The 22250-nt window shown below is 53.4% G+C and overlaps 1 protein-coding gene across 1 annotated transcript; it reads right to left on the bottom strand.

Moving 5' to 3' along the window:
- Positions 1-124: 124 nt before the first annotated feature.
- Positions 125-20793, bottom strand: RAB26 (RAB26, member RAS oncogene family). Its single transcript, XM_015876923.3, has 9 exons — positions 20373-20793; positions 18483-18593; positions 5138-5179; positions 4486-4552; positions 4352-4404; positions 3558-3623; positions 3024-3080; positions 2732-2808; positions 125-2612 (listed from the first exon to the last, which is right to left on the bottom strand). The coding sequence occupies exons 1-9, from the start codon at positions 20556-20558 to the stop codon at positions 2510-2512; spliced, it is 762 nt and encodes a 253-aa protein (XP_015732409.1). The 5' UTR covers positions 20559-20793; the 3' UTR covers positions 125-2509.
- Between the last annotated feature and the right edge of the window lie 1457 nt (positions 20794-22250).

Here is a 22250-nt window from a genome sequence, read left to right as displayed (position 1 = left end):
AATAAAGCTTTCATAAGACTTAAACTTCTGTTTTGGTGCATTCTATGCGTCACATGAGAAACCACAGACAGGTTTGGACCTTCGGCTCTGGGTTATGATCGACAATAGCCAACATAGCCAGAGATTAGTACAAAAATTTATTAACGGGGATGAAATTAAAGCTATAAACGAAGCAGCACGAATGAGAAGTGCAAGTAATGCTGTGTTCTCTGGCCTGTGCCTGAGCACTGAGCGCTGCTGCATCGCTGGGTGGCAGTCGAGACCCATGTGAGCAATGGCTGGAGCTGAGGGGGGGCTTCAGCAACGTTGTGTGCAGGCAATGGGGACAAGCAGAACATAGATTGTGTGTGATAGGATGGAGCTGGACCTCAGCGCAGTGTGGGTATGTTAAGAGAGGCCACAAATGCAGTTGTGATGCTTGTGCTGCATTGCTTAGGTTCCCCATAGGTATATTCAGAGAGTAGCATTTGCATCTTCTCTATTTATATTACTTAGTTTGCTTTTGGTCACCCACTAAAGAACCAGAGCCAGTAACTGGCAGCTTTTTCATCAAGATACAAGGCATTCCTGCCCAAAGAGGGGAGTGTCTGCAGGGGATTAGCAGCATGGGGACAGGGGGTGCTGTTACACTATGGTTATTGTGAGACAATCCAATACCAAAGGCAGGCTTGGGAACAGAGCTGAGTGTGGGAGCTGCCTGTCTCCTGTGCCTCCATGGCAAGGCTGGGGGCTGTAATTAGTCCCACTCTTTAACCTCAGCTAGCAAGCGTGTGCTACAGCCCGGAGTGAGAACGGAGGTAGCTGTTAAGCAGCATCATGTGAAAGGTACTGATTGGGAAGCAGCATAGGAGCACACCAGAGCAGCACAAAACAGTTCAGTAGGTTTCCAGTGACTTTGTAGTGCCTGATCATCGTGCAGGGCAGCTACAGTGACGCTTGGAGGCTGGAGAGGGTGATTGTTAATGAGTGAGTGGCAGGGCTGATGAGAAACAGGTCCTGCCTACGGGCTGCCAGCAGGGAGCAGGAGCTGCCCAGGGATGTGCAATGGCAGCAGGCTGAGTGCTGCAAACATCCCTCAGGAATGGGTTTTTTTAAACAAAAATAAGACAACTTAAAGACATTTCTCCCTAAAAAGCTATTTATGAAAAGGTTTATTTTAGGCTCTGTGTTATTACTGTGCTGGACCCGTTTTTTCAGCAGTTGTTCTGCACGTTGCTTATTTTACTGCAGCTCCGAGGGGTTTCCTCTGTCACTGCCTGCCTGGCTCCTGTGCTGAGGGTCTTTGTGCCCTTTGGGAATGCTGCTGCAGCTCAAGCTGGAACAACGAGGGGCAGCTGCACCCCAACTCACTGCTGAGAAAGCTGGTGTTTGGGGAGTGAACTTCAGTGGTCCATTTAGAGCAGTGCAGGGATGTTGAATGCAGTGGGCACCTGGTATCAGTGTGCATGGAATTGCTGAATAAGAAAACTGCCAAAGGCCAAACACAGCATCCAGATTTGTACTTTGAAGTGCAACTTGGAAAAAAAAGCATAAGCCAAATGCTTGGCACCAGACAAAAGGGGTGAGGAGTCCATTGAAGAGAGCTGGCAGGAGAGTCTTAGACCTGTACAATCAATGCCTACAGCGCTCTCCTCGTCTTTCTTCTGTTAGAAGAAAGAGCTGTCCCAAGAGAACTTCAGAGATAGCAAAGCATTGCTGTGGTCTAGAAATGTTATCACACTTACATAAAGGTATTTAGAATAAGCTGCAGAACATTAGCTTTCTTCCCATTAAAGTACTAGAAGTGGCTGTAGTAAGAGAACCAAAGCCTTTACCAAATAGATAAACAGTCGGGAGATCTCTGTACAACAGATGTGTTTGCAGGAGCTCACTCAAACAAACAGACATCTAAGCTCTTGTCTTCTGCAGGGAGGAGAACTCTTCATCGAGGAGGTATATTACAACACGGGGAGGACTGACAGACAGAAGTAAGCAGCTACAAAAACGGTTGCCTTGAAAACAAAGCCTTCCTGTGTGCCCCAGGATCTGAACAGCTGAATTCCAAGGGTGTGGGAAAAGGGAACTCGGACTTTCTCCTGCCCAGATGTTTGGTGGGGAGCAGACACTCCCCCACATCATCACTCTAAACACTAACACACCCAAAGATGCTCTGGGCTAAGCACTGTCACTGCTGAACCAGTGCAGGAACCCATCGCTCCGGAAGGAGCCGCAGCTGCACCGGGAAGTGGCTGTGAGCAAGGCAGGAGTGGAGCAGCTGGGAGAGGTGCTGCTTCTCTGTGGGGAATGGGGCACTGTGGGGCTGTGGGTGCTGCAGGGCTCGGGGAGCAGCTGTGGTGTAGCACGGCCAGCCTGTCTGCCAGCCTGAGGAGCTTCTGCTTTCACCCCCCACATCTCAGCTCACCTTTTACGCAGATACAGACACAAGACAGACATGCACACACTGTCCAAGAGGAGAGAGCGCGGCGCACAAACACGTGGCATGAGTCTCTGTACAAATGCACCGAGCACATCAGAACCTGCAGCAGCCCGAGCCTCTCACTTCCTTCTTCACATAATCATGGAGCTTGAATTTGGGTTCGTTGGGCAGCTTCATGGACCTGTGCTTCAGTTCTCTGCAGGAAGGGGAAAGCACATTACTTCTCTGCCCACGCAGCCTGCTACCAGCTGTGTGACATCAGCCCCTTCACAGTGACCACCCTCCCCACAGCCGGGACCCCCTTATCCCCCTTACTTTGCAATAGCTGTGAATGCTAACTCCACATTGAGGCCGCTTTTGGCGCTGGTCTCCATGAAGGGCACCCCGTACTCCTGCAGGACAAGACAGCATTTGTACAGAGCTTCAGAAGAAATGTGAAGGCATAGAACCAAGGAGGGCAGCGGAGGGTTAAAGGATGAGCAGATGGTGGAGAAGAGAGCGATATAAAGGATAAATCCCGCTCTGCAGTTGTCCCCATGGCTGCTGTGCTGTCTGTCCAGTCTAAGCATAAGAAATACCCCCACGTAGCAAAAAGAACCTCCCATACCTTAGCCAATTTTTCTCCATCTTCCCTTTTCACCACTCTGTCCTGGGCTGAATCCACCTGCCAATAGCAAAAGAACAAAGGGAGGATCAGCATTAGATAAGCTCCATGCCCCAGGAAAGGTCTCATTTTGGAACTACATGATCCTTGAGGTCCCTTCCAACCCGGGTAATTCTGTGATTCTGTGATTCTGTGATTCTGTCCCATCCCATCAACATAGGCAGTAAAGGGGATCTGGGGCTCAGATCAGCGGGGTGAGCACAGTACACTGCTTCCATCTCCAGCACCTCAATTCAATGCAGCATTCCTGGGAGACTCTGCAGCCCAGCAGCACACAGAGCAGGAGCCAGGTCCTGTGCACCAGGAGGGAGATGGGCAGGAGCACATCTTTGGTGATGAGAGCATCCCTCCCTGGGACAGGTGGCCACTTTCTGTGCCTCTGCTGGCTCGAAACCTGCAGCTACATGGATGCACTGCACCCACCCCTGCCCACATCCATAGCATCCTGACAGGACCAGCTCTGTGGGACCAGCTCACCTTGTTTCCCAGTAACATAAGGACCACGTCCTGCTGTGCGTATTCATGAATCTCTGTCAGCCATGCCTGGAGGGAGACAACCACAGATGGGCTGCAGTGAGGTGGGCTCCAGGAATAGGAGGAGTCAGCTGGGGCTGCCCAGCCCTGGGCATTGGGTGCCATGTGTGGGGAACCTGTGGGGCTGCAGGGAATGAAGGACAGTGGGATGTGGTCCTCTCCTCTGCCCAGGTTTGCTGCCAAGGCAATGGGGCAACATGGGGATGAATCGCAGCAGAGTGGGGACAAGGGAGCACCTCACTGCTGGCATCTGGCTGCCCCTGTTCACCAGGAGCAAGCTCTCCAGCTGGTGCTATAATTACATATGGCATAAATCTGCCACTGAACTGAATCCATTGGCCCTTCTTGTTGCCAGGAAAGGGAAAATGTTCTCTGTGTGTCCTCCACATCAGCAGCCTCTCAGCAGCTGCCAGCTGGGCACATGGCACCAACTCTAGCCTTTTGGGAATGACCACAGCTTGCACTGCTGGCACACACCACCCACAGTGCCACCTCTGCTCCAGGGCAGCACCAGCCACAGCTCCTTTCAGCTTTCTTTTTCCCCAGGCTCCCCATTCATCTCCAGCACAGAGCATCATGAAGGCTGCCAAATCTCCATGCTACCTGCAGTCAGTGACCCATGGGTTTGCTCTGAGCACCAGCTGTGGGTTCAGGGCTTAGGGAGCAACTACAGCAACCCAGAAACCTGCAGAGCTGCCTGAAGCCATCAGGAGCAGTCCAGGAGGTGCCGCACATACCTGGATGTTGTCAAAGGATGCCTTGTTGGTGACATCATACAGCAGGAGCAGGGCTGTGGAGAGAGTGGTGGGTGTTAGTGCTGGCACCACATTGTGCTCCCCGAGCCCCCCAGCCCTGCTGGGGTTGTGCTCACCGTGGGCATCACGATAATATGCGTGTGTGACACTGCGGAAGCGCTCCTGGCCAGCTGTGTCCCAGATCTACAAGGCAGAAGAGAGGGGTGAGAGCATCACGCTACCACTCACAGGATGGAAACAGCACACGACCATCGCACCCTACAACCCCACAAAGTTTTTTCAGCATTTTGCTTCTAACAACAACCCAGGGGCTGATCTGTTTGCACACGAGCAGTTTGCAGCTGCAGAGGAGCTTTCTGAGGATGGTAAGAGAAGAGGTGATAAGTGCAATAAATATGCAAGCAGCACCTCCCTGTTCATCAGCACATCTGGCTGCAGGGATGTGATGTGTGACAAAGAGCTCCATTGGAAATCTACCAGTGGAAGGATGCGCAGGGACCTTGCATTGAATTGATCCAGTTTTAGCACAGTAGTGTTTCCAGAGCACTGAGCTGCTATCAGGGCAAGATGGGCACTACTGGCACAGCTGGGCTGCACATGTGTACATGTGCACATCTGCATGCCAACACAGCTGGAAAAGTGGGGACACGCACAATGGCAGCTTCCAAACATGAGAGGAGATTGGACTCTTGGGACTGTGCCCAGCCCTGTGGCTCCGAGGGGTTTTACCACACCCTGAACACTGTAAGCACAGCTCCAGGGACTCACCTGCAGCTTCACCTTCACTCCATCCACCGTCAGCACCTTGTTCTGCAAGACAAGAGCAAAAAGAAGCAGTGCTGAGGCTGGGAGCTGTTGCCTTATACCAACTCTGCCAATGCGTTGCTGATTTTCTCTCCCCATCTTTTAAACTTGCACAACGCAGCCACGGTGCCTGTTGGAGCAATTTGCAATTTGCACAGCAAGAAGATCATTTCCTGCGTCTGCTACAAGTTACATCTATTTGGATACTTAAATCTTTGTGTCTACAATGCTGATTTAATATGGTGTGCAGCTCGGGTTGGACCACCTCTGGCAATAAATTAATGAGTGTCAGCATCCCATCTTAGCAGCCTCCAAAAGGCACAGCTAACAACTCCATATTCAGTTAGCAACTTACACAGATCTCCTTTTCCTGCTGCTTTTATTTGTTGCTCTCCCAGCAAGCACTGGGCTGGGTCCCCACATCTGTCTGTGTTGAGGTGATGCCCACTGTGCCACAGCCAGAGCCAGGCAGTGTTGCTGGGTGCCCTCTTCCTGCATAAACAACTGCAAATAACGATCCAGCAGCTCCCACAGCACCACCACAATGCTCAGCAAATTAATTGGCCCTCACAGCAATTGCGTTGTGGACCGACTCCAAGGTGAGCCATGAGTTGTCATCATGTGATGTGTTGCAGCAGCAGCGCCTGACCAGGCAGGCACAGGGCACACAGATATCCCTGGCATCACCAACCACAGTTTTCCTATTTGATGCCAATGCATTTCCAGACAGCTCCAGTTCTGCAGCAGCAGAGCACTGCCAGCTGATTTTCAGAGCCCCACTGAAGCCAGCAGAGCTGTAGCATGGGCACAGCAAGGCACTCACCATCCCCAGTGCGTTAACCAAACCTGATCCTAAACATAAAGAAGTCCCAGAGCAAAGAGCAGAGATCCACAGAAATCAGCACAGTGATCACTGGGGTATGCTTAAAAAAAAAACACCCAAGAAATGGTGCATGAAGGGGCCAGGTGGGATGGGGTAGTGGCACCTGCTGTGATGCCAATCCCATTGCTTTCCATTAGAGCATGGCCACAAGGATGAGGAGGATGGTGTGGAGCGAAAAAGCATGCTAAATTTACACTGTCTGCTGAAGCGGGTGCAGGGAGATGAACATGGTTTATAAATACCTTCAAAGGCAGTGATGGAGACGAGGGAGAGGAGTGACTCACAGCCTAGGAGGGGAAGGAGTGGGCAGCTTGGCTGCAGCCACACAGGGGAAAGGGAAAGGTGCAGGTGCACAGCTGGAGCTGCTGATGGGTCTGGTCTGCTGCATCACAGCTTCAAGCAGCACTGCTGAGAACACCCAGCCCAGCCTGGAGCCGCTGCCTTCCTAACAAAGCAACAGCACATTTGCAGTTTGCCTTGGTAGGTTGTAAAATACTTTGCAATAATTACACGTTATTTTTCCAGGATGTCTGTTCGTTTCTTTGTTGTAACCAGCCAGCTCTCACTAAATATTTCATAGCACAAACCTCATTGCTCGACGAAAGGAAAACATTTGCCAGCAGCCACAGGTGATTTCCTGCAGGCGACAGCTTGTAGCTGCCTACAGCAGGACTGCTTGGGGACCTGTGGTGCCCTCCCTGCCCTGCAGCACAGCTCAGGCTGATACCCATATCCCAGCCAGGCTGCAGATTATAGCTGTGCCCTGGCACCGAGCAGTGGGGGGCAGCAGCCCAAGGTGCATGTGGCACCTCCTCGATCCTCTGCTCCACGAGCGATGCCTGGAGCACAACTGTGTGTTTGGAGCACAACAGGCAGTGGCTGTGCTGCAAACCTCACCCCACAAACCACCCGGTGAGTGCTGACACCTCGTTTAGTACCTGTCCTCTGGAGGAGCTTAATTAAAGGCAAGCGAGCAGCAGCAGGATTCACACTAATTACTACTGCCCTACATTTTGGGTTAAGGGAGGATTCTTCGGCTTAATTACCATCTGGAAGAGCAGCAGGGAGCTGAGCATTGAGGTGCTGCTGGGGCAGGCTGGGGAAAATGCATGAGTCTGCAAGGCTGCAGCACGAAGCTGATACTTTTGCTCATCCACTGCAGGACGAACTCAGGACAAGTGAGGGAGCACTGCACTCGAGCACAGGCTCACACAGCACACTGTAAGAGAAGTAATGCTTCCAGCAAAGCTGTCTGTGCAACTGATCTCTGCTGTTGCTTTCTGCATGTTCAGGAAAGCAGTTCTTATGCAGCTTTTCATACAGGCTTTGACAATGCTGTCAAAGCATTTTCTAGCAGAGCTTACAGTGTGGAACACTCAGATAGTCGCTGCTGCAGGAACAAGGTGTCTTTAAGTTAAATTGTCCTCAGAACATCAGATAAATAAATCTGGAACCTTGCTGATGGAGGGGCAATGCAATTACTGAGCAGACAGATCTCAGTGATAGGCAGCATCACCCACCCAGCGCTGTAGCCACGGCATGGCCCCACATAGCACTGCCATTGGGAAGCAGAGGAAAAGAAGACCCACAGGCTGCTCCCCACACCCCACTGCTCCCCACACGACACTGTGCTGCTGGGGCACTGCTCACTGAGGGATGTCCCACTGGGAGCCACTTGCATTGCCCACCAAGGCTGGAGCACCAGCATGTGGTCAGTTATCTCATGGACAACCCAACCCAGTGTTCTCTGCCTCCTTGCAGCTTTTCTGCGCGTTAGCTCACTAATTAATTAAAGCTTTAAGCATTCAGTTGGATACAAGGATTAACTCGCTTCACAATTAAACTTGACAAATCAAAAACTGCTCACTGCAACCCTCCAGCATAGGGAGGAGAACCCCCTCTGGTTCCCCCAGCACACCCGAGGGCTCAGGGAAACCCAGCAGCACCTCCATGCACATAGATGACACAGGGGCACCAATGGCAGAGGGAGACTCAGGGATGGAGACACAGTCACTCCCTGAGAACCCCATGGCAGGAGCAGGTGCTGAGTTCAGTCTGCTGCCAGTTCAGCCACAGGGTGGACACCACCAACTCCTGCATTGAGGCTGGAACAGAATGCCACCAAATGCCATCGGTGTGCTCTGAAGGCAGCCCCAAGATTCCTGCCCCATCACAGATACCACACAGCTGAGTTGGGCTGCACCTACAGCCAGACACACACACACACAGTGCCTGCGAGAGCGGCAATGGGAGTGGATGAAGGATCAATATGGAAAGCTGCCCGGAGCAGCAGGACACCGCAATTTGCTCATTAAAACCCTGGAGCTTCCCCAGGCAACAAACACGTGCTGCCAGCAAGCTCAGCACCTCCAGACACAACAGCTCAGACTGTGGTAGCTCAGGGGATCTAAGAACAGCACCACAAAATTCAAGAAGGCTCACTGGGTGGATAAGGAAAAAGTCCAATCCCTGCTCACTTGCAGCCCAGGACGGCAGCTATGCCATATTCTGGCATGCAGCTCACACTGATAACACAGCACTGAGCTAAGGCACATGGGATGCTCTAAGGGAGGAAAGGTCCCAGGTAAGAATGCATCCCAAACCAGAACTGCTGTCACCATGGCCCTGAGCATCTCTCAGACCCAAAGCATCCCGCGGCCCCGCTCAGAGTCAGCCACACAAGTCAGCTGGCTGTAAACCTCCTGTGGTGTCTGATGGGGGAAACACACAACAGCAGGCAAACACTGCTCATGGATCTGAAATCAACATCTATCAGGAGAGCTAAACAAATACTGAAGTTCCAACAACTGCAAACAGACACCGGAGCAGCACAAGCACTGCTGAGCCCTTACTGCAGCTTCACATGAGTCCTCAGAGCGATGCCAGGTTGGTGTCTCCAGGTCGTGGAGCAGCAGATGGGCACAGCACAGGGAAGGAGCCCACCTTCCCCTCTCCTCCAGGGCCATGCACGCTGCATTAAAGTGCAATTAGCATCTCCCTGGCTGCCAGCCCCACAGCAGATAAGAGTCAATCCTCTTTTTAGAGCAGATACACCAAAGAATTAGGGGCTTATCAGCTTCTATTCACATCAGCCTGCACATAAAAGGTTTTTCTGGTAAGAAGCAGAGAGACATGTCTCAGGGGCAGATTAGGGGTAAGAGGATCTGTTGAGGATCACAGGTTTTACAGTAAAGCCCTGCTCTGCTCTTCAACATCCTCCCCTAAAGCCACCCCCCTATTCCAGCCCAGCAGTGCCCATGGGATGAGCACAGTGGGATCTGGAAGCGTGGGATGCTCTGGGGAATGGCCCCAGGGAGACGTGGGTGGACGGGGCTCACCACCTGCATCTCACAGAAGAGAGACTATTAAAATATCCATGCTGATTTCCCAACCAGGAGCCTTGGAAACAAAGGGGCAGGGATGGCTCTCTCTGATCTGTGCCAACACCAGGAATAAGTAACGCAGTGCTCCGTGTATTTATCTTCATTTTCCTCACCAGCGACATAGCACGCTGCAAAGCAGAACAGGAACCTCCACAGCACATTTATTGTGGCATCAATTCTCGTGTACAATGTACACAGCACCTGTCAATGCTACGAGGATGAAAAATGGGTCATCAATTAATGCTGCACGGGGAATTGTTTGCTCTGCTCCTGAAGGAAAACAAAACCTTGCATCAGTTTTTGTGCCAGAGAAGCATCAGAAATGAAACAATCTGCTTTGTTCAGCATCTCCCTGTGCCAGCCACGGGGTGGGGAGCAGCCCCTGGATGAGCACCCACAGCCCTGATTGTTTCCCCAATCCTTGTATCAGGGCCCTGGGAATCTCACCTGAGCCCTGCAGCCTTGAGGCTGCTCTCTGACCTTGTGTGGTCACTGCTGCAAGACTGTGCCTTCCTCCAATGCAGGGGATGTGCCTCAGCTCAATGGAGATGTGCCCAAGAAAGGCTCCCTGGCTCCAGCCACCGCAGCATGGAATCAGCAGTGTCTGTGGTTGCAGCTGGAGGTGCAGCCAGGCTTCTTTCTATCTGGCACCCAAAAAGATAGAAACCTGCTTGAAGTTTCAGAGGTCACTTTGCAACCCAATTAAAGGAAATCAGGAGAGAATCCTGGCAGCATCTGGCAGTAACGGAGCATCTTCTGCAGACAGCACTGCAAACAGCATTAATAGCACTTCTCAGCCCTAAATAAATACATAAAAAACAACCCCCCCACAAAAAAGAAAACAGTAATCCCATAGATCTGACAAATGGATCTGGAGCTTTTTATCGCATCCCAGCACAAACATCCTTCACCCACAGCCGCACCGCTGGGCAGCTCTGGGAAGCAAAGCTCCTTCTAAGCAGGAAACCTGCATCCAACTGAGCCTTTCAAAGGAAGGATTTAGGGAAAAGAGAGCAACTAAATGACTGCAATCCATTTTGTACAACTCCACCGAGACATTGGCAATGGCCTGTGTGTACAACGTCCTGGTGCCTGGAACCCATCCCTGCTGTAAGCCAGAACTGGACGCATGATCAGCTTTCCTGCTTTCCAGCAATACTCCCAGCTCTTGCATTCCTGTTGCTACCAGAGTGGACTCTCTGCAAGGTTCTTACATCAGTTTGGAGCTGCCAGCTGAGAAGTGACCCCAGAGAGACTCCAAGGAAGAAGCTGGGGAGCAATAGGAGCGGAACCCACGGCCCAGCCCTTGTCCCACATCCACATGGGACTCATGGCACACCAGGGGTGTTGGGCAGCACTGCTGAGCGCTGGCACATTTCAGATGGGGAAGAAGGAAAAAACACAGCTGACATACATTGCTGTGATGGAAAGCAGGCTGCTCTGGTCTGGGTGCAGGCTCAGAACAGGCACCCCACAGCCCTTCCCAGACCTATCTTTGGCATCTCACAGCACCTCAGCAGCAATTATAGTGATGCTGCTGTCTGCCAGGCACAGATTATGCTGCAGCGTCTGCACTGGGAATGGAGCTGATGGGCACCTCCTGGCACCCACAGCTTTGGTCTCCTCCTTCTGCCAGCACCTGTTTCCCCTCTGCTGGATTTGCCTGTGTTGCCAACACCCTGCAAGCAAAGGAGACTAGTGGCTGCCACAGGGAAAATGTTCAATCTGCAGGCAGTGAAACCCCAACCAACCTTCAACTCCTGTCACAGCACAGACACCACCCAGCAAAAGTCAGATGAAAATGTCCAGCAAGAAGCCACGAGTCACTGCAAACACAGTCCTGCTGCAGGCTCAGTGCAGGCATGCGACCACACTGCAGTGCCCAGGGGACTGCGAGGAGCTGTGCACGGCAGGCACACTGCTGCAATGCACTGCCACAGTCATCTCCATCCATGAACCTTTCTTTCCCCAAAAGCACCATCTGCCCAAATCCCATAGTGCTGCCCCAGCACCAGGACAGTGCTCCACTGTGCTCTGCTCCATGGAGCACGCATCTGCAAACCCTCTTGCAAATAAAACTGAACCCGAAGGCAACTGCAATCACCTCAGCAGGTTTTGCTCAGTTCCCCTAAGCAAGCTGTGCTTTTAGCACAAATGTGACCTCAACTGTGTCGGTATTCAGTTGGAGAAAAACACACATGCCATGCAGCAACACTTGCTCAGGAACAAAGTCATTTTGGGCACTGTCAAGTACCTCTCACATTAATTCAACCACGTTAATACATGTGGCATGTCAATGGGTTCAAGAAAGTCCTGCACAGAACAGCACCCATGTCCCTGCCAGCCCTTCCCAAGGCTGGCACTGCTTGAGGCCGCGTGGGCTGCCCAGCACTGCTGCCAAAACCCACGCTCAGCTCTAAAAAGAGGCACTGTGAGTAGCAATGAGCCATCAGCATTTCCGCTACAGCAGCAAGCGTGCAGCGAGCGGGGCTGTGTGCACCGAGGAGCCCACACGAGCTGCTCCAACACCACGCAGAGCACTGCAGGGGAAATGCAAAGAGAGCCAAAGGTACGGGGCAGACACCACCTGGGTGAGCACAGAACAGGGATGGGGCTGACTGAATGCTCAGGACCTCGTGGGAGACACCAACCCCTGCAGACAGGTGGGTGCTCCAAGCCAAGCTTAGCTTGGCTGCATTAATGGGTGCAGCTCCTTTCCAACGTTGTGTCATGGTCCACAGACATCAGCATAATACCAGGAAGCAAAACCCAGCAATTCCAACCCAGCGCTCAGCATCACTACCCAAGCAGCCAAGCAAGGTCCTTGCCAGCAGGGTCAGTGCACCCCAAAGAGAGGATGACTCTGCCCGGCAGTCCCCTCAACCAGGATCTGGGGGGAAAACATTCATGAATGGGCATTTTTTGAAGGTTCAGAGCAAAGGACACAGTGCCAATGCCAACAGGTCTCCACAGCAGGAATGAAACTGGGAATTATAGATTCACCGAATCAATGAATCACACGTAGAATCATTGAAGCAATGAATCAATCATAGAATCATAGAACAAATCACAGAATCATTGAATGCCCAGGACTGGAGGGGGCCTCAAGGACCACTGTCAGGATGGCAGTGCAGGGCTGGGCTGGGTGCAGGGGGCAGAGCCCCATGGGGTGACAAATCCCAGCACCAAAACCCACAGCAGCACAAAGGGGCCTCATTGATCATGGAGCCAAAGCCCAAACAGTGCACGTTCCACAAACCCTTCCCTCCCCTCAGCCATCGGAGCCCGCTGGCGAGGGGAGGACGGCGAAGCGGTTTCCATAGAGACACCCGCGTAAGCAAAGCTGGAAAAGCAAAACCTTCCATTTCCCAAATGTGTCACTTGGGCATAGGAACAGCATGGCCTGAGAGCCAGCAGGAAAGCATCCGGAGGTGCACTCAGCATTCAACCAGGGCCCACCAGGTCCCAGCTCACTGTGTGTCCATGGCTTCTGGGCATGGAACCAGTGTGGGATCATTTGCACAAATGCAGCTGAGCACAGATTCCTTCCATCAAACAGCTTTGACTAAATCTAAAACAAAATGAAACAAAACCTCACCAGATGTTCACAGTGGGACCTGCTGCATCCCCAAAGTGGTGCTGTGTTGGTGCTGACACTGTGGTCTGCTCTGTGCCCTGGGATGTGCACCATCCTCCAGAGCTGCATGAGCTCTTGACAGATATTACTTGCAATCAGGGAGAAATATTTTCTCCCACGCAGGCATAAATATGAAATATTTGCTGCTGTTTCAGAGAGGTTTCTGAAGTCCTTCGAGGTAATGATTTGGTGCTTAGCCAGGGTTAGAAATACTCCATGCCCCTGTTGGATGAACAAAGCCATGGAGTGCTCTGCAAGGCGAGCACTGGGATGAAGTTAACAGGCAGGAATGGTACAGCTCTCCTCCAGCTCCGACCAAAAGCAAAACTCCACAGGGTAGACAAGGATGTCCCCATGGGGCGGGCAGAGATGTCCTGCACAGGAAACCCACAGGCTCCCACAGCCCATCCTTCTCCGCTCACTGCACCTCTTGCCCCCAGCAGCCCCCAGCACGGTGCTCAATGTTCGGTTTCCTCATGGCAGAGCTCTGCAGGTAAACAAGCACTCAGTCTGCCCATTCCCCATTTCCATAGTAACTAGTACCCCCCCACCGCCAGCCAAGGACAAGTGGACAATGGCTCAGACACAGCTCCTTCCCTCCACAAACACGGCTCCCATACACTCAGATGGGATCCTTTTTAAAAATATTTCCATTATCTGAAGGGAGAAGAGTTGTTTTGCTTTCTATTTTCATCTGAAGGGAGCTGACCATTGGCGGGCACTGCCTGTTCCCAGCACTGGAGCATGAGTGCGAGGACACAATACTCTGCCACCAACATACATTGCCAAAACCCATTCCCTTCCCAAACATGGGGATGACTGCTTGAGCCCAAATGCTGCAGCCATGGTGTCTGCACCCACTGCACTCCCCCAAGCATTGGGTTGCTGACTGCAGGGCCAAAAACACCAGGACCTACCGAGGGTCCTGCTGCGCTGTGCTCCCCCAAAGGCTCATTTACTCCAAAACGTGCCGCATCCTGCTGGGGGCAGATAATTAATCGGCAGTAACGAATGAGTCAGCAGCAGCTCAAGGAGAGGCAGCCCACGCTGTCTCCATGCTGGGTGCACGTGGACCCGCAGCACCGCACCCAGGACCTCACTGCTGTCATCACCCACCATTCCCATGGGAGCTCTGAGGGATGTCCCCCAGCAGCCAGCTGTGGGACAGACCGTGCAGCCCCATTTCCCTCTGCTTTCAAAGAAAATCCCAGTTCTGTGCCACTGGATTCAATATTTTATCACAAATGAAAGATGAAAGTGAAATTAAGCCAAATTTATTCCATTAAATATTCAGAATGTTTAGACTTGCTCTGGCCCTATTTCAATGTTTTATGGGCTGTGAACCTCTCCCTTGCAGGACACAACAATGAGCAGTGACTCCTGCAAAATCTGCCTGCTGCCCCAGCACTTTCACTGTTGGCTGGGATGGATGCAAGACTTCACAGCTGGGTTAGGTACCAAATCCATTCTGGCTCATAAGAAAGCCCCTTGTGCACCAGCATCACCTTTACATCACCGTGTAAACTGCCCGAGAATTTTCTTGCCTGGGCTCTGGGTCTCACATAAAGAGCAACTCGAGCACTTTTCTGCTTTGAATGCAATCATCTCATTTCTTTCTGCCTTTACCGGGCAAGAATTGAGGCTGTTGCCCACTGGGATTACCAGCAGCATGCAGGCGTTCGCAGCTCATTGCCGTGCTGCAGAACCAGAGCACATTGAGGATTATTATTTTCCAAATGTGAGAGCCAAAGAGACATGAATAAAACACCGGCAGCTGGGAGGGAGAGGGTGCAGCCCGCCGGGCTCTGCTCTCAGCATCTCTTGGCAACTGAGCACTGCATGCAAATGACAGCTTCGCCTTCGTGTGATCGGGAGCAGACTGCAAAGCTGCATCCCTCTGCAAGGGAAAGGAGCAGCAGCTGAAAGCAAAGCAGGGCTCGGCTGCTCAGGAATAACGGCTATTGGAGAGACTGTCCTGAGAGCGGGAGCAGCTCCACAATGGCTGCTATCCAAAGAGTCGGACATCAATAAAATAAACGTGGGGTCCCTGAACAGCACCAGCCCTACAGGAGCACAGCAAGCACCCTCTGAAAGCTGGCAGTAGGGTGGAAAGCTCCTCTGGGGAAACAGAGCCCGGCTCTCCTTGCAGCAACAAACACAAACGTATAAAATCGGTAGCTGGCTTCTATTAACATCCATACAGCAGCAAGAAATGCAGAAGCAGAGGAAGAACCACCGGAGGGGTGCACCCAGTGCAAGGCTCCCTCTGTGCCCCAGCTGGGCACCGAGCACTGGGTGAGACAGGCAGTGTCCTTTGGGGACATGAGCTGAGGGCATCCCCCTGTCCACACGCTGCTGCTCACAGCACTGCTGGGTCAAGCACAGCTCTCAGCCCCTGCATGGGGACATTGCATGGCACAGCATACAAACAGAGCAGCAAACAGAGATGCAACTCGTATATTATGCAAAAAAAAACATCGTATCACACACCACTGATTGCACCTCCAGAGCAGCACAGGATGTAACCACAGCCCCTCATTGCTCAGGGCCACCAGTGACAGCTTTTATTTACTGAGGGCGGGAGCTGTTCCTGAGGGCAGATTAACATCATTGAGACCAAGGCTGAGCAGGACGGTCCCTGCGAGCAGGGCAGGGTCGGGGCTTCGAGGAAATGTCCCCTGCGAGGTACAGCCCACGCAGCGCCGGAGCGGGGCTGCAACACGAGGTCTGAGCGCCCGCAGGGATCGCACTGAACAAGTCGGGAGAAGGAGCAGCAGAGCTGCTCCCTGCAGACCTGTCTGTAAGGCTGACTGACACAGAAAGCATCTCCCCGGCTCAGCGCAAAGAACCTCATTAGCGCCTCTTCCCAGGGAGAAAAGGATCATCTTGAATTTTCCCTTTTATGTTTTCTCCTTTCAGGTCCAATTAGCACAGACCCCTGAATTCAACCGTGCTCCACGGGCAGCCCCAGTCAAACCACCCCATGTCAGTTGCCACCCATTCCTGTGCACACTTCTGCCACATTCCCGAAGTGCAGGTGTTACAGCCCCACGGGGAAGGTGGGATTCGCCCCTCTGATTCCCATCACGGTCCTGTTCCAGGGGTCCTTTCTGCCTGAAACTCCTAAAGCACAAAGTTTTGGGGCAGCTCTGTGTGAGACGAGCTGCAGAGATGCTGGGTGGGGGCTTTGGGGACCCAGATGTCCCATGCGACCTCAGTGCCCAGGGGGAGGAAGTAGACCAGTGATCAGCACAGCCCTGGCAGCTACAGCTCTTGGGAGGTGATAATTGGGCACCTATTGTCCAGCATGGCCTGGGAGCCCAAAACTGACACTGTCAGAGGTGTCTGTTTAACACTTGTGTCCCTCTCCAGGGGAACAGGGAAGTGATGATGGGATGGAGGGAATGGCAGTGACAGGCAGATGTGGGTGTGTGGCAGTGGCTGGAGTCTGGATCTGACTCCCAAATGCTCCCACCATAGAATGGATCACAACAGGGTAGGAAGCTGAAGGGCATTTCTGAACTGAAAATGTTCCACTCTGATGCCTTTTTCTCTAATGCTAACATTGCAGTTTCCCCGGTCTGTTTGGAAAAGGAAACGCCGGTATTTACATCAACATCCTTGTGTTTGTTTAGGAGACAATGACAAACAAACAATAAAACGTGAGAGACTCTCCATAACCAGTAGGAGGGAGAAGCCCAGGGGGTCATTAAGAATTGTAATGCCTGACTAATTTTATACAGATATCTATTCATTACATTTGCTCAGGCAGCACTATCCTTCAGCCATTTGCCCTGGCAGTCCCAAAGGACACAACTGAGGGCTCTGGGTGCCCCATAAGGTGAGGTCAGAGCAGAACAGAGCCCATCATGAATCCTCAGTCACCCATTGGCACATATGGGTTTGGGGGCTTCAGCCAGAAGCCTGACTTTGAATTCAGGGATGGCAAAAGAAGGGCAATGTGAGAGCTCCGTTATTAGCTGGATCCTAATTAAACACCAAACGTGCTTGTGCAGCAGAAGCCTCTGGTGCTCTCAGCCTGGAGTTTTGTAATTGTGCATTGTAATGCAAACAGCAGAGGGGCACAATTACTCGGCGCCTGCAAACAGGATTATCGTAATGGCAGCGGAGATGTTCAATCACAGAACTATTTCCATGTCCCTGAAAAATGATGAGCGTCTTACCGAGATGGTAATAATGAGGTTTAGGACACACTCCTGATGTTTTCTGCTGCATAATCCACCCATTTCAGACCCATGCACCTCCAGCAGCTCTATTGCAGGAGTAAATTAACCTTAATTTGATTGCTGCTCGGTGGCACTTGTTTCAGCACTCTGATCAATAAGTGACAGGTTGTAAGGCTGCCCTCGGTATCAATCACTGTGATACAATGTTTTCCTTTTAAGAACACTCGAAATATGGTGCGATTATGTTGGTGTAACGGTATGGGCTCTGATACACCAACATTTGTGGCCCCTCTGGCCTCACTCTGCATCAAGAGCTGGTATGCAGGAAACTCTCACACTTGAGCACAGGGCTAGCACTGCAGGAACGGTGGCACCAGAGCTTCTGTCTGTGCCCAGGACAGCATCTGTGCAGGTTTTGAATGAAGAAAGGCAGCTGGAAGGGCACAGCACAGCCAAGGGTACCACTCTGCATTATCACCCCCTCAGAATGAGCAGTGCAGGGACTGTCCCCACTGTCCCACACCGTGCTACATGTCCCAGGCTGCTGCTGGGAGCAGGAGGGGGCTGGGAACAATCCTGAAACCTCAATCCATCCACTCTTCTTCCAGCTTCTGCTTCCAGATTTTGACATGGCTAATCATCATCCTTTGAGGATACCAGTTCTGCTTGCCCATTGCCGAGTCCCCCATTCAATCCAACACCCCCAACAAACAGCAGCTGGGAAAGCCAGCCACCAGCTCCCAACAGAGTACTTGAAAGCAACAGCATCAGAAAATGCTGCCTGGGCTATGGCCACCATAACTTAGCCCAGGGAGGATGGGCTGAGGATACACAGCCCAACCAATGACACTGAGCTCCTGCACCGTGCCCTTAAGGTTTGCTTTGGAGATGCCTGGAGGAGATGTTGGGTTGCGTCACTTTGTTATTGTTTTCTATCATTGCTTTTAAAACAGCGACATTGGCTTAGGGAAATATTTTCACCGGGCAGATGGTCAGAGCTGAACAGTTGTGCATACACAAACCCTCCCCAGGGCACGCAGAGGACACACTCCCCGTTGTTGTGCAGAGCTGTAATTAGATGCTGCTGCAGCCATCAGCTGCCTCCTCCACCCTCAGCCCCCAGGGGTGCTCACAGGATGCGGGATGCCGAGCTCCACATGGCTGGAGCAGCATTTTGGTGTTCCGAGGACAGTCACCAACCTGGTGTATCCCAACTTACCCTGAAGTCAATCCCCACGGTGGAAATGAAGCTGCCCGCCAGGAAGGCTCCGTCCTTGAAGCGCACCAGCAGGCAGGTCTTGCCAACCCCCGAGTCACCCACCAGCATCACCTGCAGGAAAGAGGCAGCGGGGTTAGGAAACCTTCTCCTGAAGCAGCCCCACTGCAGCCATTACACCCTCTGCAACCCAAAAGCCCCATCCTGGGTACAAGCAGCTGCCCAGCCCCGCTGCACTAGGGCTGCTGAGCCACTCCATGGCACTGCTCCACACACCCAGGGCATGGAGCTGCCTTCATGAGCCTGACTGCTATTGTCCCTGCAGAAATTGTCAGCCTGTGACCAAACATCAACGATTCCAACACAGGCACTGCCCTGGGTCAAAGCAAACCCACATGAGAGCCAGCTGCACCAACCAGTGCCATGGGCTCTGCCACTCCACCTGGATGGGGACAGCCCCAGACACGGGTTCCTCTCCTCCAGGGCTCATTTTGGCTCCTTTCCTGGGGTGCACCACCCCATGCAGCTCTACTCAGAACAAAGACACAACGAGCTCTGATAAACCCATATATATATGTGTGTGTGGATCCAGGGGATGGGGAGAAAAAAAGGCTTTTTTATGCATGTGTGTGTGCAAAATTTTAGTACAAAATAGCAGAGCTGATTTCCAACACCGGTCCTGGAGTGTGCCCACCCCTGAGCCCACTGCTCCCACCAGCACTGAGCCTGGGCTCCCACCAGCAGCTCTGCCACCAGGAAGCAGCCCCATGCCCACATTGGGGGGCTGCTGCTGTCTGCAGGGCAGCTCAGCAGAGGGAGCAGAGCGAGTCCATCAGGTCAGGCAGGCACCAAACACAGCACAGCATCCATCAGCGAGGAACACCTGGACACAGAGCAGAGCCCTTTGCTACCTGGTATGGTTGGGTTTATTTGAGAAGTGAGCTCAGGGCAGCATCCAAGAGCAGTCAGCTCCGTATCAGCACAGCTGTTGCACTGCTGCTGCAGCTGTACCAGCAACCACTGCCTCCCAAAGAACTGAATGTACATCTCAAATCCTTACAATGCCATGGCCACACCGCAGGTGCTGCGCTCCTGGCACTGTGCACCAATGCTCAGACCTTTGCAATAGTGAAAACTACCTTCCCTGTAGCTTAGAGCTCCATTCTGGGTTACAGAGAGCTGTGTTGGAAATGAGACAGGCTTGGCTGTGCTGTGCTGAACAACAGCCTCTGCCAGAATTAGGCTTGTGAGGGGCTGGTGTCGGGGGCAGGATGCAGTGGGGCTGCCAACATGTTCGGGCTGTGGCTCACAAGCCAGAACCCAGAGCAGCGACACGGAGCCAGCTGAGCCCTTACAGGAAAGCACAAGCTGAAGACAGTTCAACAGAAGGCAGAGCAGATCCAATGCAATGCAAGGAAACTGTCACCCTGGTTTATAACCCAATTCTTTATCTTGGTAAAGAGGGAGCAGAAGGTTATGGTAACCAATCCGAGCAGAAAGCCATCTATTACCACTTGCAAAAGTTGAGCACAAGACCTTCGGTGGAGGGCTCTGCACGGAGCATCCTGCGGAGCTGCCGGACCCACGGCCCTGTGCAGGGTAATGGGACTGAGCCCCGTAGGTGTGGGGTAGGGGATGGCAGCGGGAAGCGGGCAGCCACTGCACGGAGTGTAGGGGAGTGAGGGCACGACGGGAGGTGCCCCACGGCCGCCCCATCCCCGGGGATCTTCGCCGGCGGCCGCGGGGGTGCTGCTCCGCTCCTCACTACGGGGAATGGCACGGCACGGCTCGGAACTGCACGGCACGACCCCACGGACCCCCGCGCACTCCGCGCTTTGCCCTCACCCTCCCCTCCCCACCCCGGGCAGCCCCTTTCCCCGCAGCCCTTCGCACCTTGAAGGCGAGGTCGTAGAACTCTCCGCTGCTGCTCAGTGAGGGCCGCCCGGACGTAGCTCCGCCGTTGCGGGGCAGCTCCGGAGCGGGTGCGGGGCTCCGCGGGGCGGCGGCGGTGGGGGGGGGCAGCGCGGCGGAGGGCGCGGAGCCGCCGCCTTTACTCCGTGCCGCTTTCTTCCGCGACATGCCGGGGCAGCGCGGCCGCGCTCAGGGCGCGGGGCTGTACCGCCGCCACCGCCGCCTCCCGGGCCCGGCCCCGCTTCCAATGGCAGCACCGCGGGGGTGGCGGCGAGGGCCGGGCACGCTCCGCTCCGCGCCCGCTCGCTCCTCCCCGGCCGCGCTGCGCTCAGAGCGATGCTCGTGCGGGAGGGGAGCGGGGCTGAGAGCGCTCACACGTGTGGGAAGGGGCGGCCCGAGGGCACCCACTAATGGAGCAGCGCACCGTGAGTCTGCACCTACGAAGAGAGCGGCCAGCCTTCATTTGCCCCCCTGGAGGGAGCAGCCTGCGTTTGCAGCCACGAAGAGGGCAGCGCACCGTGCGTTTGCATCCATAAAGGTTGCTTGAGCACCGTGCATCAGCACGCACGAAAGGAGCAGCACCCTGCACACTCACACCACTCCACCGGTGCAGCATGGGCGCGTTCACCCAGATGGGAGCAGTGCTGTGCTCCACTCCCTGCCTGCTGCCCCTGAGCTGCTGTGTACCTCCACCTCACAGCAGTGCACGGCAGTGCACTCTCTGGGTTTGGGCCTGTTTTCCAGCAGCTGGAGCTCGCACACTGCTCCATACCTGGGCAGAAGCATAGGCAAGAGGCAGGTACACAGCAGAGAGGAGCAGGTACAGAGCAGGGGGTGGCACAGCACGCCCTGGGGGGCAGCAGGTGCTGTCTGTTCTGCTGGCAACTCGTACTATCCTTGGTCTGTCTCAGCAACTGGTTTCAGTGAGAAACACTTTGCATCTTTCTTTCTGGCTGCAAATGAAGTGTCACCCGAGGCACTTGTGACTCTCTCAACTGAAATAAATGTCTTTAGCTGTGTGACAGAGTTCCAGCGGCACAGCCTTATCCTTCCTGCAGAAGGAGGCTCAAGCAGGGGAGGAAAATAAATCTCCCTAGTGAGAAGCCAGGCAGGCACACAATGAAGGCGTAAATAAGTAACAGGGCTTGCACAAGCCCAGAAGGAGCCGATGGCCAACACAAAGGAGCTCACACCAACCTGAGCTGTGGGCAGAGCCCAGACTGCACCACAATGAACCTGTGCTGCTGCTGTGGTCTCAGCAAGCACTTCTCTTTGGACCCTTCCGTGCCCCCAGGGGCTGAGCTGTATAAACGGGCACCTCCTTTCCCCGGATCCTTTCATCCCCTCCTGGCCATGCAGTGTCTCAAGGGCAGTGCTTCTCTGCTTGCAGTACAGCTCCTTTGGGGGCATTTAAAGCTGAATCCCTGTTCTACTCTCTCAAAACATTCCCGCTGAGGAAGGAGAAAGCAGAGAGAAGAGCTCTGAGTGCTTCTTTCATGGATGGGGAGATGAGTTGGGCTCAGTTCCCCCTGTGATCCCTTTCTGCCACCCCAAAGCCACACAAACAGCTGTGGCCACAGAGCTCTGGGCTCCCTCCTGCCTGGGCTGCAGATAAAGCTGTCACAGCAGAGGCTTCTCACCTTCTTCCTGCCATGATCCATCTGGGAGATGGAGGACCTGACTTGGCAGAGCAGATTTGGTGCCAAGGCTTTGCTCTATAATCTGATTTTCCAGGACGGCTGTGGTCAGTAGAGGCAGAGGGAGCAAAGTACAGTGCTGGAGCTAGCAATGGCTCTGTAGGATTTTTAGCTTGTCCCCATGCAGCAACAAAGCTGGCACGGATAATTCCCTGCACAGGGG

Source organism: Coturnix japonica, chromosome 13 (assembly GCF_054131305.1).
Source record: "Coturnix japonica strain WE chromosome 13, WE-NBRP24, whole genome shotgun sequence".
Lineage (NCBI taxonomy): Eukaryota > Metazoa > Chordata > Aves > Galliformes > Phasianidae > Coturnix > Coturnix japonica.
This window is presented reverse-complemented; position numbering and strand designations above follow the sequence as displayed.

Coding starts and splice junctions, on each gene's coding strand:
- RAB26 (XM_015876923.3), bottom strand. CDS start 20,558: ATGTCGCGGAAGAAAGCGGCACGGAGTAAAGGCGGCGGCTCCGCGCCC. Junction 18,594..20,372: donor TCTACGACCTCGCCTTCAAG/GTGCGAAGGGCT, acceptor TCTTTCCTGCAG/GTGATGCTGGTGGGTGACTC. Junction 2,809..3,023: donor ATGGAGAAAAATTGGCTAAG/GTATGGGAGGTT, acceptor CTTGTCCTGCAG/GAGTACGGGGTGCCCTTCAT.